The sequence below is a fragment of the Onychostruthus taczanowskii genome, unplaced genomic scaffold (genome assembly GCF_017590055.1).
Source record: "Onychostruthus taczanowskii isolate IOZ18803 unplaced genomic scaffold, ASM1759005v1 scaffold4, whole genome shotgun sequence".
NCBI classification, from domain to species: Eukaryota; Metazoa; Chordata; class Aves; order Passeriformes; family Passeridae; genus Onychostruthus; species Onychostruthus taczanowskii.
In genome coordinates, this window is record NW_024501459.1 from 21,370,123 (window position 1) to 21,389,248 (window position 19,126).

General features: G+C 39.0%; 1 protein-coding gene across 1 annotated transcript; it reads right to left on the reverse strand.

The window, feature by feature from the left end:
• Positions 1-6,132: 6,132 nt before the first annotated feature.
• On the reverse strand, positions 6,133-9,947 carry FBXO43 (F-box protein 43). The gene is made up of 4 exons (XM_041412971.1): positions 8,464-9,947; positions 7,502-7,604; positions 6,473-6,658; positions 6,133-6,381 (listed from the first exon to the last, which is right to left on the reverse strand). Exons 1-4 carry the CDS (start codon positions 9,945-9,947, stop codon positions 6,133-6,135), a joined length of 2,022 nt encoding a protein of 673 aa, XP_041268905.1.
• Positions 9,948-19,126: the final 9,179 nt, after the last annotated feature.

Below are 19,126 nucleotides of genomic sequence, written 5' to 3' on the forward strand. Positions count from 1 at the left end.
GCATTACTATATTTATCTAGGGTACTACTGCTTCCCAACTAGCTGTCCCTCTTTTCCCAGTTACTATCCTTCTACCACTTCAGCTGGTTCTAGTCATGACACAGTATCTAAATTTAAGTGTTATGGAAATAGATTTTTCACTATGAGTCCAGAGTGAAAAGCAGCAGCTGAAATACAGGCATGGTTTCCACATCCCATTTGGCTACAGAGAGATTAAATGGGCCTACAGAATTAAGACACAAGCACTGTTGCAGAATTGCTTTCAGAACAAGTGTTAAAGCACAGAGGGGGAAAATTAGAGTGGCTTTTAACACTTGAACTCCAGTCTTCAAGTCAGAACTCTACTTTTACATGGAACTTTGAGTGTTTGACAGTGCTTGTAAATTCATTAAAGACGTCATGCCATCAATATTTTCAGCTGAAGAGCTGGTTTCATTACTACTCATCCATTAGCACGCAGCCCAATAAGGTCTTACTAGCATTTAGTCTTCTGACAAGTTTGGGTAAGTTCTAACACTCTCCAGAAGCTTGTCAAAGAGAAAAAATACATTAAGTCTTTTTTAAATGAGTATCTCAACTAATCAGAGCTCGGAAAGTAAGAAAGTAAAAACAAGCTTTGTTTTTGTTTAACTAAAAATAAACACATCATTCCCAAAAAGCAGTCAGGGACTGCTGTGGCATCTGACAAGTGGTAACAGAACCTGCTAGATATTTTGCATCAAAAAATCCCATGAGATTCAGTACAGACAAAAATTGCACCTGTAAAAATATAGTATAATCATATCAAATACTAAATCATCACAAGACTCAAGCAGAGAAAGAAAAAGGCCTGAAGCTTAGAAGAACAAACTATGAGATTATACACTTAAGGTTCAGTAGAAATTAATGGAAAAAGTTTTGGATCTTTTCAGAATTTGTGAGAAGAATGTGGGAACACTACACCAAGTGACTGAACTGTGACTGTGCAGAAGACCTTTACAAGAAATGCTTATCTTGGTATGTGTTGGTCAAAGTATTTCTTGTAGAGAAAAGAAAGCCATAATATTATTCTAGTTCTTGAGGAGATTGCACTTGGAATACTGTTTGAATTTGAATCTATTCCAGTGGACACAGCAAGTTGTTAGACACAACATCTGTTGTGTCTTAAGAGACGAGACCAAATTCTGAGGATTTTTGTCAGTGAAAGAACAATCATAATACTGGGGAAGAAAAGTCTAAGGGAAGGATCAGATATACAGAATAGCTATTTTAATGCAGTGCTAAAAAAAAGGCAACAGTGACTACCAGAGCAATCTGGAGTAGGTCACCAACAAGGTAATGGGACGGTATTCTAACCATCTCTAAGACAGAACTTGATGAGTTGACATGAGAACTTGGCACTAGATTCCAGGAGTCCCTTTCTCATCTGACACTGCTGTATTTCTTCATGTGCCTATGAAACCTGAAATAAAATAAATTACTTCTTGTATTAAAATTAATCAGCATGGCCTCAATTGCCTAAGGTGCTTCAAAGAGTAACCAATACAAGGAATAGGAAAATTATCTGCCATGTGGTGTTGAGCTACTTAATTTAATGAACAGGTTTTTTTTATCATTTTTGGCTAGTTAGTGATAAAACATACTAACATTCCCTAGCCTATAAACAATTCCAAAGATTTATAACCATTTTTTGCCTAAGCTCTTCCATGCTTGTCACCAAGGAAAGAATGATCAGAGACTTAAGTAATTTCAATTTCCTTCTCACAAACCACTTGAGGTTTATGGCTGCTGCTCCAAAAAAAAAAGATTTATGAAGTAAAATTCTTGCAGCAACATCTGTCAGCAGCAAAAGGTTACTTCCAATAATTCCATTTTGGAATTTAAACCCACAGCTCTGGCTCAAACCATCATGGTCAGAAAACTAAATTAATTCCCTGGGCATTTGTAGGCAATGCCACTCCTCCCACTATATAGATCATGTCTGTCTGAAGGGAAATGAAGATTGCAAAAATAAAATTTACAGCAGCCCAATACTAACCCAAATATTATCTTGAACATTATCCCCATGCTCCAGAGGGAAAGACAATTCACTCCTCCTTTTCCAACAATCTGTTGTCAGTTATAACAAGAAATCTTGAGTTGGAAAATAACCATGGGCAGGACATTTTAGAATGATGCCTCGGATTTTAGCTTTTATATTTTCCAGATTCTCTGCTGCTTTAGTGTGTGGGTCTGAGCTTCATATTAGGGGATAGTAGGCTATCTTCACAGAGTAGGCAGCCAAAACAATTCCTTCTCGAGCTGGGGACCCAAGGACAGCCGATCCAGATCTCAGGCCCAAGAGCACAAGCAACAGGGGACTGAAGAGAGAAAAACAAGAAGGATGGGACTTCATGGTCTAAAGCCATAATTGGACAATTAACTCCAATATGCAAATAGACCAGTCGTCCATTTTGTGACCATTTTGGGTTTATCTTGAGTGTAGCCCTGGCTGGGCTCTTGTGCTGCCCAAGGTGTAGCTGTTGAGGCCTCCTAATAAATATCTATTCTTTAGCTCTGTTCTAGTCCAGCCTTCATAAGGCATCAAGAATACTCTTGATCGTTGTCATTTCTACTCCAGGAATACTTTTGCATCCTTCTTATTTGTGCTAGCACTCAGGTCACCAAGAATTAATTCAGCCAGTAGAGAAAGAAACACAAATCCCTAGATTCCCTCATACTTGTAAGCTGTTTTCTGTTTGAGTTTTTTGTTTTGTTGGAAGAGAGGGGGAGTGGGAGGTCATTTTGGGGTTTTAGGAATGGTGTTTGTGTGCTGGGATGGGTTGTTTGGTTTTGTGTTGGACTTTTTTTTTTTTTTATGGAGAACTTAAGTTCTCCTTTGCTGTTTCATCAAAATCCAGACTCATACAGTTTTGTGATATATGATGGAGACTAATTGAGAGACACAGTATAGAGGAAAAAACCATACTAACAAGGACTCTTTACTGCCACTCTCCTGCCCCCAATACTTAATTTCTGTCAATAAAGCAATCCTATAATTAAACTGTTTTGATTCCTTTCACCCAAATTATTAGAGACTAGTAGGTAGCTACCATATTACCTTGTGTTCTATTAACATGTAGGTAAATAACATATCATGACTTTATTTCTCCTTTGTGTCAAGGAATAAAGCTAATTTTATTGTAAAAGATAGTTTAAAAACTCATCACTGTCATAGAGACTATTTATCCAGAGATGAAAATCTGCCTTCTCACTTCCCCACCTCTGATGTAGCAGTGACGAGCACAGAGAACACATTTCACTCAGACAGCAAAGCACAGATTACTTCTGTAATCACCAGATTACATTTGTGATAGTCCCAGCTGAGCAAGAGACGTGATTCAAAAAGACATTATGTGAGACGGATTTAGAAGGAAAAAAGCCGCAGAAACCTCTAAATGTGCCGAAAGAAGAGAAAAATGTTTAAAATTGTGAAATAGGACTTCAGGTTTTGGTTTTTTTTTCCTTTCAAGCTTCTCCTTGTTGAATGGCTATTGTAGACATGAAAGATATCACCTTTAAAAACAAACAATGCCTGTACCAGAACCAATTTACTCTATCCTCTTTGGAACAGCTCACTCAACTCTTTATCAAATTTTCTCAAATGGAAAAGATGCTTTATAACTGATTATTAAACTGAGAACTGAGATCCTCTTCCACTCAAAGGTACTTATTTCAGTAATAGTTTCCGAACTATTGAACCCCATGCATTTCTGGATTGTGCTGTTACACTCCGTAGAAGAAGGTGAGCTTGATACTCTCACTGCCTATCATAACTTTCAAGAACCCATTGAAAGCTTTTTTTTTAAATTGAGACATTTTAGAGATACTGGTATTGAGCAAAGGTAACATGCAGTGATGACAATAGCAGTCTGAAGTGTTATGACATGCAGTACTTATTCTGCATTGCATTTACTACCATCCCCTACTTTATTTGCTAATTCAACAGCAAGAAACAAAACTAATCCAAATTTTTGTAAAGATAAATGACATCTGTTCAGATTCTTGTGTAATATAACTTCCCATCTAGAAAGCTGTTCAGTTTAACTTTTAATAGAAAGTATTAAGCATTTCTAAAAAAAAGTATAGTTACTTACTATACGCCTAAGGAATAAAGAATAAATTCAATGGTTCTTCAAACCGAAGTAACTTTTAAGCAGACCTTGGAACACCTAAAGCTCTAAACAATTAGAGAAATACAAATATTAAATAAAGTAATTTAACTGTTGTCCCACTTGCAGTCTCCTCCTCTGTAATGAATGCCCTTTTTCCTAAACCAAACCTATGTGCACATACCTCTATATTCCCTACCTTGACCCCAAATCCTTTGCCTCAATTGTTCCCTTAGAAGAGACTGAGCAGTCTTCAAGTTGCTACCAGTCTACATTTGAACAAGGTAAAGTCTCAGCAAACACAAATATAAGTATGGAATTAAAATGTTGATACTTATATTAATGAAAGAGACATGATCTTCTGGCAGATATATTGGGTTGACTTTTTCTTTAACAATAACATTTGGTTGATAGAGTTAGTGTTAAAATTTCCTTACCATTTTATTTTTTATTCCTTACCATGTTGTCTCTCCTCCTTCCAAATGCAATGTGAAACTGCTATGCCAAAAACCAAGAATGGTAAAAGTACTAACCAAATTAGAGACCACAGTTAGAGGTGAGAAATAAGAGGAGATGTTTCTAGAACATCCTGACATTGTTATCCTGGTCCATTTGGCTTAAACATCTACAGATTGTGTAAAAATAAAGAAAATAAAAATAAGAAAAAAATCTTAGAGGTTTGTCATTTTAAACACTAAAAATAAAGAGATGTATGAATAAATATTAAAAATGGCAAACATGAAGCTTATGGTTTACTTGCAAATTCTTCTTTTGCTGTTTTTTTACTCTGACTTTTTAAAACAGATCACTGTTAAAGCTTACCTACAAATACACATAGTCTTTAAAAATATAACACAAAAGACAACATCAGAGACAGAGTGAGAAATAAACACCAGCTGACAACAAGAGTTCTGCAAGATGCTTGTGACAATCTTTTTGAAAGGCCAAGTGGGACGATATTATTGTAGAAGTTAATTGATGTTATATCTTCATAGAAGTACTGTGTCCATTTCTGTCACCTGTATTTCAAACTGTTTGTAATTGCTAGGATACAAACCAAAACCACACAAAAATTGTTGGAGGTCCAAGAGACAGATTGAGTTAGTTTTCTAGAAGGGATCAGCATATTTAGTTCAAGAGCAAGATACCTCAATTTCCTTTATTAGGAAATAAATATATATATAGAGAGAAGAGTGATTTTCTGCTGTATATGATCCTTTTGCTCAAGTAGAAGTGCGAAGGTGACCTAGTATCTGGGAGCTGAAGTCAAGTCAGATTAAGCATAAAGATAAGCTCACAACAGCAAAGGTGATGCCACAGCATTTTCAGATGTGTGAATATATACAGTATCACCCAAAGTTTTCAAGACAAAAAACAGTGTAAAATTCAGTACAACAAAATATCCACACAGCATCAGTTTAGTTTATAAATTACTATTCTACTGAATTCTTTTACAGAGGACAACAGATTAATTATTGCAATAAAAAAATTCAGACAACTAATATGTAAGTTTTGGCATTTTACCATCCATATTAATAGAAGCATTTTTGCAAATGTATATAGTGTCCCACTTTGAGACATTTTTAAATATTTACTATAATTTAAAGTGAATAAATAAATCTGAGTTCAAAGACTTTTTTAGAAATAATTTTCTTTAATTTGTCTTTAAGACAAGAATAACATTTTTAAACATCAATGAGGTCATGTAAGCTAAATATTAAAGACTACATTTAAGACACTTTATTTAAAAATTAAGATGTTAGTTTCTACCTACTACACAACAGGTAAAACAAAACATAAAATATTTTTAAATGTTCATTTTTTAAAAAACAAAATTATACCATATTAAGATATATACATGAGAGGTTATCTTGGCAAGTCAACAAGAACAAATGGGATGATACTTTCAAAATGCATACCTTTAGGAAGAATAGGAACAAGATTAGGAACTTAGGGGAAAGGGAAAAAGAATTAAATGTAAGGAGTTACATGCTTTACAAATTTAGAGCCTTTTTAAATTTCTTTTGCTTTGGGCACTTCCTGGTGGAGCATCTTTTTTATTCTTCCGTTTTGCAGATAAACTGTTACATTCTTTTGACCCATGGAACGCATGCAGACATAAGATACAGAACTCAAATGCACACGCTTCTCTGCTACATAGTCCCCGTTTCTTTACCAATTGATATTTAGCAGGATATTGACATCTTGGACAAGGTTTTAGAGCTTCATCAGTGAACAGAGTTTTAGCAACCTGTAGCAAGAGGAGAGAAAAAAAGAGCTATTTATTCTTGTAAATGAAAACATTCTAAAAGCTGAAAATGAAGCATTTCTTAGACACCTACTTTTATGTATTCTTCCTGTCTACTGGCTGAGTGGGGAACAGAACTGCATCTCCTAGGTGTAAGTTCAGTGTGTGAAGGTGGTGTCTGTAAAATAGGAGTTCTGGCTTGAGCTTGAACAGGCCTCAGAGCAGATCTATTGAGAATGTTAAGTCTTGTAGCAGCATCTTCAGCCTTCAATAAATATTCCTGGTGGTTTATAATTATTTAACAAAAAAAAAAAAAAAAAAGGAGAAAATTAGGATTTTATTTCATTTAGGATTTGCAGCTAGATTTTACTTGTTTGGATTTCTTCCCTCTGCAACAACACATAAGAAAATTATATATATATATATATAAAGTATTTACCATTAAATTTTTATATTCAGCAAGGGATCAAGAAAGATCAACAAAAACTAAGTCCCATGAGCAGTGTAAAAAGCCAACTGCCTTTTAGTGCACTCTACTGGTGCTCATGTTTGTGGCATGATGTTTAGGGCATCTCAAAGGCAAGTGTGCATGTATCATGTGGAAGATCTGAAAAAAATATATTGTTATGAATATGCTTATTTCTCTAGATGCCCCTTAAAAAGCCTTCTACATATCCTTCTGATGTTCACAAATACACCGTGACACTGTGACACAAGGAGTCCTGAAAATCATCAGGAAGTAGTGTAGAGCAGGTCCTACAGCTCTGCAGACTAGAGTGAAATGGACAGTGAGGAACAGCATGGCACAATGGTATGAGCTTAAAATGAGAACAGTGGTAAAGTTTAAAATCTAAAGCTAGAATTAGTCAAGGAAGAGATCCTACAGGACTCTCAAGAAAGGGCAGGAGGGGTAAATAAGTCTTAGGTGGTTGAAAGACCAGTACTCAAACTGCAGACAGCTGAAAAGCAGTAAGAGCCATTACATTCTCCTGTTAGAATCGATCACCTGCTCATTTTGGAACTGTCTCTGTCAGTTACTTTTCTGTAACTTTACAAGATGTTTCATCTTTCCTTCTATCTTCTTTCACACTTTAAAAAAATACACCTTTGAGAACTCTCTTACCCGAGCTGCTTCTTTCAGCTGTTTTGTGTACAACTTTCTCCTCTTATCTGCACTTCTGTCTTGTACAATGATTTCACGCCAGCTTTTGCTTACTTTCCAAATGCTGGAACAAATAAAAAAATATATCCACTTTCAATTTTTTCAAGCAGTGCAGAAGTCATGATAGCAAGACTACCTGGTAAAGATTTTTGCATGGTTTCATAAACTCTTGGTCATTTTACAGACTGCTGCTATAGACTAGTTATTTTGTTATGAAACACAGGTCTCATACTTTACATATATCACTGTATAACAGAAGAGTCTAAAGAACAACAGCATCATTAATAGCACAGCAGATCTTTGACTTAGAAAATAAATTAATTTCTTCCTCCTTATAAGCACTTACCAAGATTGTTTCTAGTCACATTTGTGTTTAGAGTTCTGAAAACATCTATGCCCTTAGACTTTCATCTATTCACCTATTTATTGTTTGTTACAACAAAGAAATCGAGAGCATTGTGTGAAATGTAACAGTTCCTATTGGTTAGAAATTAATCTATAGGATTACTCATAAATCAAAATTCTTTGAGCATCTCTGTGCTTAGAAATAACTGAGGAAATAAAATACATAATAAAAATTCTATAAAATGCATTTTGAGTGCTCTGCACTATTGGAAACTTGTAATGAGGATAAATTACTTTCTAGGCTTAAAGTAACTTTTAATATATTTTAAAATTTACAAGTATTATGATTTAGTTTTGAGTTTATTAATTTTCCATGGGTTTTTTAGCTTTTTAGTGCCCCCATTATTTCTAGATCTACACAGAAAGACCTACTTAATTAATGGTGAGAAAACTTCTCATTTTTTTCAGAAACAAACAAATGTTGTTGACAACACCCAGTATTCCAGAAGTTTTTCTAATTAATTTGCAGAAGCACATCTTTTTCCCTTTTTTTGTGTGTGTGAAGCAATAGTACTTACCTGCATAAACTCTCTACTGTCAAAGCATCTAAAACTATAGCAAGAACATGTTTTAAATTTCTATCTTTCAATTCTGTTAAAATGTCTAATTTTTCAAGGCCCATTTTCTTGCCAATAAGTCCAGGAAGAACATGATCTAATGCAAATATTTCTGTTCCATCAATGTTCTCTGAGATTTGCTTTTGGTGCAATCTTTGTCTTTGCAAGCAAATTTCATGAACTATTTTCAGAGCTGGAGTTCTTGAGAGATCTCCATGACTTACAACCAGGTTTCCACTAGACTGTTCTTTTAGAACTAAGTCATGATCTTCACTGATAAAGTCTCTTTCTTTTGTTAATATATGCATTGAAGTAGGACTGCCATGATTATCTTCTGTCTCTGACTGGGAGCCTAGTTCCCGAAGAGTGGATAACCTTCTGACTCGCTCAAGTTTTCTTGTCTTTCTTTTACTGTCTAAAGTTCTGCAATCTTCTTTGTGCTTTTGGAAGAGCTCTTGGAAAGATCCCTCATAATCAGACAATGAGTCTCCTGATTTGTCCAAAGGAAGTGAATTATATCCACTATCTTCAGGCGTTGAAATATCCGGGTAATTTGCTACCTTAACAGGGGGAGAGTTTATATCGCATAGTCCAAAGTTCGAGTTCTCTACAGGACTGGTGATAGAAGTCAGGTATTTGCCCTCACTGGCTTCAGGTAGGCTCCTCCTACTGTAAGAAGGACTCCTAAGCACCCCATCTCTAACACTCATAAGAACATTTTCATTAAATTCATTAGTGTTACTAGCCGTGACATCCTTCCACTGAATTGGAGATAAACCTTCTGATTCTAACAACAAGGGGTCCTTACACTGGGACTCCTCTAGTGTAGAAGTCCTTTGTTGTGAAAAGGAAAGCCTCCTTTTTGGAGAATCAGGATTAGAATTCTCAGGTTCTGAAGTGCTAGTTGTCAGAGGCTTGTAACCTTTATCTTTTGGAGAATATGCAGCAGTTTGTGGAAACTTTTCTTCAGAGCTCAAAACACGAGAGAATATTTTTTTCCTGATGCTTCCTGAAGAACTAAGTTGTCTTTCACAGCATCCTACAGTTGTGCCAGCTTCAACAGTATTGGGTAAAAGCAGCCTCCTGCGTAGTGAGGAGCCTTTTCTGCCTGATTTAGGAGTTTCAAAAAAATCTGCGCTTCTATTTGTTTCTCTTTCTTCTGATAAGGAGATAGAACTGAATTCTTTTTCAATCGATGGTGACCTGGGAAAGAAGGCACTTGGATGGACGTGCTCAGAATGCTCCTGTAGCAATGACGCACTCGTTACGCTCGGTGCTTCTTCGTGTTCTGCATCAGGATCTTTTACGGACTTGTTGCATCTGCTGTCCAGAAATGCTGAAGTGCAACATATGTCTTTAAAATTTGAGTATTTAAAGCTGCTCCTGGGAGGTGTTAATCTATTTCTTTTAAGAATATTGAACCTCACTAGATGACTGTCTGACATCTTCTGCTTGACACTTGGACTTTGTAAATAAAGATACCACTGTTGTTTCTGAAACAAACAATAAAAGCAGTCACCAAAACCCCCTCAGATTAGAGGGAAAGCCTTGTGCAAGTCTATCAAGATAACAGTCACAACAAAAGTGTTGTCATTAGTCTCAGTAGAAACAGTGCTTACACATAAACAAAAAAACAGATGGTTGGAATGAGTGATTAAAATGCATACTGTACTGTGAGGCAAATAAAATATATATCCAGTTAGCTAATTGACCTCACAGTCCTCATCTGTGGAAAAGCACTTCAAATAAGCTACACAGCAATTAGAGGCTCATTGGTGCTGAAATTGGCAACAAAACTCCCCAGCATTCCAGTAGAGCCAAGATTTTTATTAGCACTGTTACTGGTTCATCCAGCAACTAATAGTTCAGTACTCAAGAATGAGCAGAAGCTCTGGTAATAGGTGAGTTTAGACAAAAGCCATTTTCTCCTTAAGTAAAATAAGAGGATTAATCATGAAGTTACAAATCTAGAAGTTTCCCTATTATTTAGAACCCTAGAGTCCCCAGAGGGAATGAATTCAACCTCTAGTGACAAAGTGAAAAATGCTTTTTTTACCTGCCTTAACATTTAAGTGTTATTTTGTAAAGAAGCTCTCTGCTTTTGGTCATCTCTGTGGGTAAACTGAGTGTCCTGAAGGCTTACATTTTAAAGAAAATGACTGACTATACACACACTCACCAGGTACATAGAATTTAAGAGCTACTATGTATTTTCCTAGAAAGGTTAGAAGTGGCTAATGCACACAAATAAAAGATGTGTGGAAACAGGCCACTTTTGCCACTCATACATTGCAGAGTTTCTCCACTCTAACCATAGAGGCATTAGGTCACTGCTTTCTATGCACAGTAACTGTACAAAAGATGTTATGACTAATGCAGAGAGAGGGCTGTTCTCACAGACACCAAAGTACCTCACATCAGTGTTGCAAGACTCAGGAGTTTGAATCAGCACCTTTTACTGTGGTATGTTACCTCTAGAACTGATATACTGGAACATAAAGCCTAGAATTAGCAACTGAACTTTCAAAACAGAAGTAGGAATCTTTAAAGGTGGCTTCAACATCAAATACTAAGCCATTGCTAATATCCCAACAGTTCTTTCTTAGTCTAGCCCTAAGCCAGAAAATACAAGCAGTGGGAATCCAAACTGCTCGAGAGAGGGGAGGCAGAATGATTTTGATGATCTTGGGTCATTAATTAGCATTTTTTGACCCATATGGAAAGACTTTTTAAGATGATTGCAATATTTTTTTAAAAATGCTTTGTTTTCTACTCTAATAAGACAGCAACAAGAGAAGTTCAAAAGGAAAAGGATGTTTAACAGCAGAATGACACCTTGGGGTTAAGACATACACAATCTTGCTAATATCAATATGAAATCAAACAGACTTAAGCAAAATCAACATCCATTACTGAGAAAAACTCTATCAAAGACAGCTATGTGAAAATAATTCCAAGACAACAACAAACTGAAACCTGATGTGCTTCGTTCCCTTTTCCCATTCACCTCTATAAGTACCTTTCTTTCCTGTTTGTTTTCTGTCTCTGCTTTTACCTTGTTCCCTGTTTTACACAATGAAACAAGTGACAGCACAAACAGGAAACACAAGGGCATAGCTTTAAGCTAGTGTTCAGTGAATTAGAGATTACTTCTTTGCTGCTGCAGGACCAACTCCAAATAGCATTTAATATTTCACCTGCATCACTTTTCCATGTTTTAGTAGATCTGTAAGTACTGGTGTCCCCCAAGGGTTGATCCTGGGCCCACTAAAGTTCAACTAATCTGTGACTTGGATGAAAGGGGCACACACTTCCCTCAGCAAGTTCACTGATGGCACAAAGCTGGGAGGAGCAGCCGATACCCCAGAGAGCTGTGCAGCCCTTCAGAAGGACCTGGGCAGGCTGGAGAGATGGGCAGAGAACCATCCGAAACTCAAAGGCAAATGCAGATCCTGCACCTGCTGAGGAACCCCAGGGACCAGCAGTACAAGATGGGGGCTGCCCTGCTGGGAAGCAGCTCTGCAGGGAAGGTCCTGGTGGACAGCAAAATGTCCATGAGGCAGCAGGGTGCCCAAGAAGGCCAAGGGTACCCTGTGGTGCATTAGGAAAAGCATTGCCAGCTGGTTAAGGGAGGTGATCCTGACCACCTTCTCAGCCCTGTTGAGGCCTCACCTGGAGTGCTGTGTCCAGTTCAGAGCTTTCCAGTTCGAGAGACAAATACTGGAGAGAGTCCAGTAGAACTATGGAGACGATTAGGGGACTGGGACACCTGAGTTATGAGGAAAGGCTGGGGAATCTGGGCCTGTATAGCCTGGAGAAGGGACCTTATTGATGTCTATCAGTGTATGAAGGGAGGGTATCAAAAGGAAGCAGCCAGGCTCTTCCCAGTGGTGCCAGGTGATAGGGCAAGAGGCAATGGCAGAAACTGCATAGAAAGTTCCACCTGAACATGAGAAAAAATTTCTTTACTGTGAGGATGACAAAACACTGAAAGAGCCCACCCAGAGAGTTCATGGGGTCTCCTGGAGATACTCAAAAGCCATTTGGACACAATCCTGAGCAATGTGCTTTAAGGACCCTGCTCAAGCAGGAAGGTTGGGCTAGATGATCTCCAGTGGTCCCTTCCAGTCTTACACATTGTGATTCCACGATTTAGGAAATAGGCTGAAAAGGCTTTGTCATGGACCAAAAAATAACTTTTTCCTATATTTTTAAAGGTATGAAATCTCTGTGCAGTACACTGCTGTACTTCAGTCAATTATTCATGCTATGAGCAAAGGACGACATGAGCATAGCTCTTCCTTTCATAAGAACACAAAGACCTTTAAAAAAATCTGACATAACAAGAGGCCATTATCTTCACTAGTCTACAAGAAGAATAGAGGCTTCATTTTTATGCTGAATTTTGGAAAACTGCCAGTAGATATTATTTCCAAAAATGTTGATAGAAATTTGAACTGAATGCTAGAGACAGCTGTTCAAAATCTCAATCCCAACAAAAAAAAAAAAAAAAAAAAAATCACATATCCACACTTACCTTTCAAAATATTAGTATTTCCTTTAAATACAGTCAAACTAAACACACACTTAAGAAAAGCCCAAAGACTCCCAGGCTTAGAAAATTAATTTTCAGGTAGGATGCTGAAGAAACAACAACAGGAAAACCTCATGCTTGCAGTTTCATTCTCAGGCATTCTATGGGAGAACTGAGAACAGAAAAAAAAAAAAATTAAAACATTACAGTATAAAAGAAGCAAACTTATGTTTCAAGTAACAACAATCACAGCAAAACAAGATTCTGCAGCTATAAGGGAGGTCAGAATACCAGAGTTAAAGAAATTTTGGTAACTCGAGTGAAATATAATGCTGTACAGAGGCCAGCGTCCGGCAGGGGGAGCTTGTGAGCGCACGGCATTGATCCGGACCTGTCAGAAAACATTACGGGAGAATATAAATAAATTTGCCAATTGACACTGAGTGAACAGTGGCCGTCCATTAAGCTTCAGTTCACCTCTTTTCTATACTTCGTTCTATACTTCTCCATTCATTCATTCATACATTTTTATACTTATTTTTACTTCTTTACCCCCTACTCCACAATTTTAAGACCTCATGTGGAGTATTGCCTTCAGCCCTGAGGCCCCCAAAAATAAGAAGGACATGGACATGTTGGAGCGAGTCCAGAAGTGGAGTATGAAAATAATCAGAGGGCTGGAGGATTCATCTCTGCTCTGAAGACAGTCTGAGACAGTGAGGGCTGCTCAGCCTGAAGAAGAAAAGCCTTCAAGGAAAAATAATTATAGCCTTTCACTACCTCATGGGTACTCATCAAGAAAGCCAGAGAGGGACTTTTTTACAAGCACATTTGGTGATAAAACAAGGCAGTAAGGACTTTAAAGTGAAAGAAGGAAAGTTAGGTTAGATGTTAGGAAGAAATTCTTCACTATGAGGGCAATGAGACAATGGAGCAGGTTGCCCAGAGAAGTCACTCCATTACTAGCAGTGTCGAAGGTCACACTGGATGTGGCTCAGAACAACCTGATCTAGGAAAAGATGGCCCTGCCCAAGGAAGGGGCACACAGCTGAAAGGTCATTAACATCCCTTACAACCTGCACCATTCAGCAATTTACACAAACCCCAGTATACACCTCAAGCTTGTATACAATTTTTTTTCCAAAATGTAGTACCTGTACAAATTAAGCTTCACTTTAACACAAGGTCTCATTTTACAAATACAAAAGGAAAAGCCTTTCAGAGGTGCTGAACATTTCTCATAATAGAACAAGATTCTATTTCTATTCATAAGAGATACCTAACAAAACCTCTCATAACAGCACCTTTTATAAGCACTTCTTTTCTGTTATGAGAATTGCATCTACTAAATTTGAGCCATAACAGCACACCTTTTTCCTTTGGGGATCTTTTAACTAGTTCCTGAAAGTTTTCTTAGCCTTGTGTTAGATGTCATCAAACAGATGTGCAGGAAAGAAAAGGCTGGTCACACCACTAGTCAGTTACAGAGGAAGTAACAAAATCCATATGAGATTTATGTGCTCTGCTGTGCATTTCTCATATCTATTATTGATTTTGCAGTTCTCAAATCAACTTACAAAGCAACTGCAAACTTTCTGGGAGTTTACTGGACAAAATAATTCCTATTCAGAGACCCAAACTAAATTTAGGACAGGATTCACAGATTTAGATAAGGAAGGAACAATTCCTAACAAGTTGAGTCTTACCAAGCACCCTGAAGAGGCAAGAATGTTGGTTACTAGACAGCAATGTAAATGGTACCTCCAACTTAGACATAAATTCTAGGATGGAGCCACACCTGTTCCCAGCAATTTATATTCCTCAGTAATATACACAGAACACTTATGCATTGAACAAGATATTTTCTGCCTTTTTTAAAAAATCACTGTTCACCACTGCTAACAAAACACATACAAAATCTTGGTGATACAGAAGTATTTTCTCTGTTATTTAAACAGATATGGTAACTGCAGTAAAACAGACTGCTCGTTGACCCCAAAGTCACTGATACCTTCCAGGTAATAATACTGAAGATGACACAGCCAAGTCCTGTCTGCATGATGTGGGTCACTTACCCTAATTTGTGAAGCAAATCAAGATCTTCCAATGCAAAGGCGGTGTATTCAAAGTATTGCTTACCCCTAATGATAACCTGAAGTGAGAAAGAATGTAGAGAGAAAAGACAGAGGTGCAAGAGAAACATTACCCAGCTGAGACAGTTTTCACTTCACAAATATGTGTTAACTGCAATGCCTAATTACCCAGAGATGGCGAAAATTGAGACGTAGCTGAGGACCAGCACCCGAGGGTCTCTCAGTCACCTGGGATGCCGGACACGAGCAAAGCAACCGCTTCGCCCTCTCGCCTGACAAACCGGGGGGCACAGGAGCAGAGTCTGGAGGCCGCCCTACCACCGGCTGCGGCTGAGGCGGCGCGGGGCACCCTGAGCAGGGCTGAAAGCGAGGAGCAGGAGTGAGGGCGGGCTGGAGGAACTTCAGCAGCTCTCACCGCCCGGCCCCGGGCCCGTTGCCCTTGGCGAGGAGCCGCTTGGCTCTGCCCACCCACACCGGCCCCTCGCGTGCGGCCGCCGCCGCTTTCCCTCGCTCGGCTTTGAACTACCCGCCCTCACCAACCGCTGCCTCCCCGCCCCCTCCGCGCCGGGAGCCTGAGGAGACCGGGAGTGCCCTGCCCAGCCCAGCCCAGCCCAGCCCGCCCCTCGGGGACGTGAGGGAACACCGAGGAGGCTTGCCCCGCTCCTCACGCTTTATGCTTCAGCCCCGCTGCCCCCGCCGCATCCAGCCCACTGTTAAAGCGCTCCTGAATCGTTCCTGCCCCTGCTCTGCTTCCCCAGAAGCGCCCAGCGAGGGTGAGGTTTTCCCGCCTCTGCCAGAGTCCGCTCCGCTCCCTACGGTGGAGGGGAATGAGGGGCGGAGGCGCAGGGGCGCCGGCGCTGAGGGGTGCCTCGGGTATGCCTGAAGCATTCACAGCTAATAATCCTTATCTGACCACAGCCTTTAAGCTTGGGTTATAAGGGTGCTGTTAATTTCAGTTAATTAGCACCTTTTTACCCGACAGCCAGGACTAAAAAGTCACAGAGCGTTTGTCAAGTACATCACCTTCAAAGCAGTCGGGAGGAGGATCCCCGACTCCAGCACCGCATACACGGTCCTCAAACTTACCCACGTACTTTTTGCCAGAGATTCCAGGAAGAGCCATTCTCCCTGGCTACAGTGTAGAGCACATTTTCCACACCTTGTCCTGTCGTGAATGGCCTTGTCCTGTTTAATTTGTTAAAAATCTTGTAGTAATTCAGAAACTGGCGTCTGGGATTTGCTGTGGTTTTAGGTTTGTTGGTTTGTTGTTGTTTGGGGTTTTTTGTTTGTTTTTTTTTTTGTTTATTTGTTTGGTTTTTTATATACTAAAATAAATCCAAACAAAAAACCCAACCCAAACACAAAACCGCCAAAACTACCATTACTTGGATGGCTGGTTTTCCTGGGCTCGGTAAGGATAACGTGAGGCTTCACACAGGCGAGGTGGGGAATGTCAGACCTGAACGAGAGTCCCAAAACAGGCTCTAAAAGCAACACCTACATTTTAATAAGCAAATTCCCGACTTAAGTAACGTAACCCCTGCTCGTGGGGTCTGGCAATTTCTCAGCCTTCCCGTTTGGTAATTCCGCTCCTCCTGGTGTGAGGCAGCCTGAGAGGGGCTCGAGCAAACAAGGGATTAAAAGTTCCCTACCCAGAGCAGGCGGAAAACTGACTTTTTAGGGAAAGAATATCGGTTTATTTGACTACAAGGTAACAGTTATGGCTAAAAAGGGAAAGGCTCTTGGAGTATCTCCCCCTTCCTTTTTAAAAGGATAAAACATTAAAAACTTCTTTAAGATAGTAGAACTTTTCTGCAAGTGCTTTCTGTAGTACCGTCTGTTTCTCAGAAACTGAATAAAATTGTTTTTCAAATATTTGTATTTATTTATAAAATACCTTCTCAGTAAAATTGGAAGCTTACTAGTGGGACACAGCCACTGCAAGCTCTGTCTCCGTCACTCAAACCTGGATGGATTTATGCGAGCTGGATCCAAAATATTCAATAAATTTAACAAGTGGTAATTGCGACATGTTATGCAATACACAGAAGTGTCACACTACAAAGTGTGTTCTAACAAAAAAAAAAAAAAAGTCCCCCTCCCAAAAACCCACCCCAACAAAAACCAAGCAAACAAACAAAAACAAACAAAAACAAACAAACAAACAAAAAAAAAGCCCAAACAAAACCAAAACCTGAGGACGCTACTTCGAACAAGTGAAACGAGGTGAGACGTTCTGCAACACTCTCCCTGCTCTCGGTTACGGCTGCATTTCCTTCCTGTCTAAAGTACCTGTACCCCTGTGCCTACCCCATCTCCACACACAAGCTTTTCCTCTCATTTCCCTACCAATTCCCCAAAACTATTTCACTTCACAGTACAGTGGGAGTCTCTCACGCAGTCTCAACACTCTGCTACTCTAAATCCGAAGGAGCATCTTTAGAATTTACCAGCATATGGAAATGGGACTTACCAAAGCGCTCCTCTCGTAAGGGGCGGATTTTATCGGAAACGGCTGAAGTAACCGAAGCTTTAAGGTCTGGTAAAGCATCCTATTTTTCCAAGGGAATGTTTAAAGGATGCCAATAATCAAACGATTACATTATTTCTTTATCAATAATGGAAACATTATTTTCACAGTATTAACTGAATTCTTCATGGAGATATTTTTATTAAGTCCTTTTAATTTGTCGGTTGACAAACGCGCCTAGAGAAATAATACCCGGGGCGGGGTGGGATGTTATTTGCTTTTTTAGGACTTGGTAATTTCTTACCATGCGTTTACCAAGAAAGATAGAGCTCGGGCTGTTTTTCTCCTCTGTTTAAACCGCTTGGTAGCCACCCATACCCGCGGCTCTGTAGCAGAGGAGCGGATGCAAGTAGCAATACCTCTGCCATTTACAAAACATTTTTCTTGCCCGTGCTTTATTCTGGCAACCCAAAAGTTATGTTTAGCTTTATTCATAAAGAGCAGTGTGAAGAAGCAAGTCTAAAGCCATTACTGTGATTTCATTACGCTTAATTTAAACACAAAATTAGGAAAACTACAACTATTTATTATTACCCGAGTTCATTTTAAGTAAGTTACAAGTCCTATATGAAGGTGATTTAGTTGTAGGAGAACATCAATGAATTACAACTGATAAAACCTCATCCGTACTAATTTGGGTGCTTAGGAAACAATTTTTATTCAGTATTCAGAAACAGAAAGAGATCTTTCCTTAAACTAGGGAAACTTAGAATGATCTAGTAGTTTAAATTGGCATATTCACAAAACATAGTATTCGTTAAACATGGGGGTGGGGGGAGAAATACAGAAAAGACACCTAATTCTGCAAACTGTCAGTCGAAGGTTCAAAATTCCTACCGCAAGTGAGGTGGAGCCAGTGACAAAAAGCAAGCGGCGTCGTTTCAAATCTTGCCTGTACTATTTTATTTCAGTACATCGGGAAATACCGACATATGAACTTCTTTCGTAACAGAACCTTAAACTTAAAATGTGCAATACATGTTTGTAGTATGTAAGTTTGGCTTCATGTGGGTACGTATGACACCGACCACGGCATCAAAGTATCAAGATGCCGGGTTTATCCACGAAATTTTAGGTAAAATGCTTCTGAAAACAGGACCTTGAGGTAGAACACCTTGGTGATTTAAAACTCCGCAGCCGTATGACCAGACCTGGCGTGGGGCATTCTCTATCCCGAATGTGTTTGGTACAGCTAAATAAAAGAATGAAAACACCGGGTACCTTGGAGCTCATTTTATCTAACCACGCAGCTGCCTACTTTCTTCATTGACAACTGACGCTGCTATTCATATGGAAGCCTGTGTCTTAAAATAATCTGTGTGCCTTTCTTTTTATTTTTTTTTCTTTTTTCCTCAGGTGGTTAACGCCCAGAACGGAATATTTATTACTTTCTCAGCCTCATTACTATTCATGCGCGGAGGCCGGAGCGGGTGGCGGGGCGAAGCAGGGCCCGCCCCTGCGGGCGCT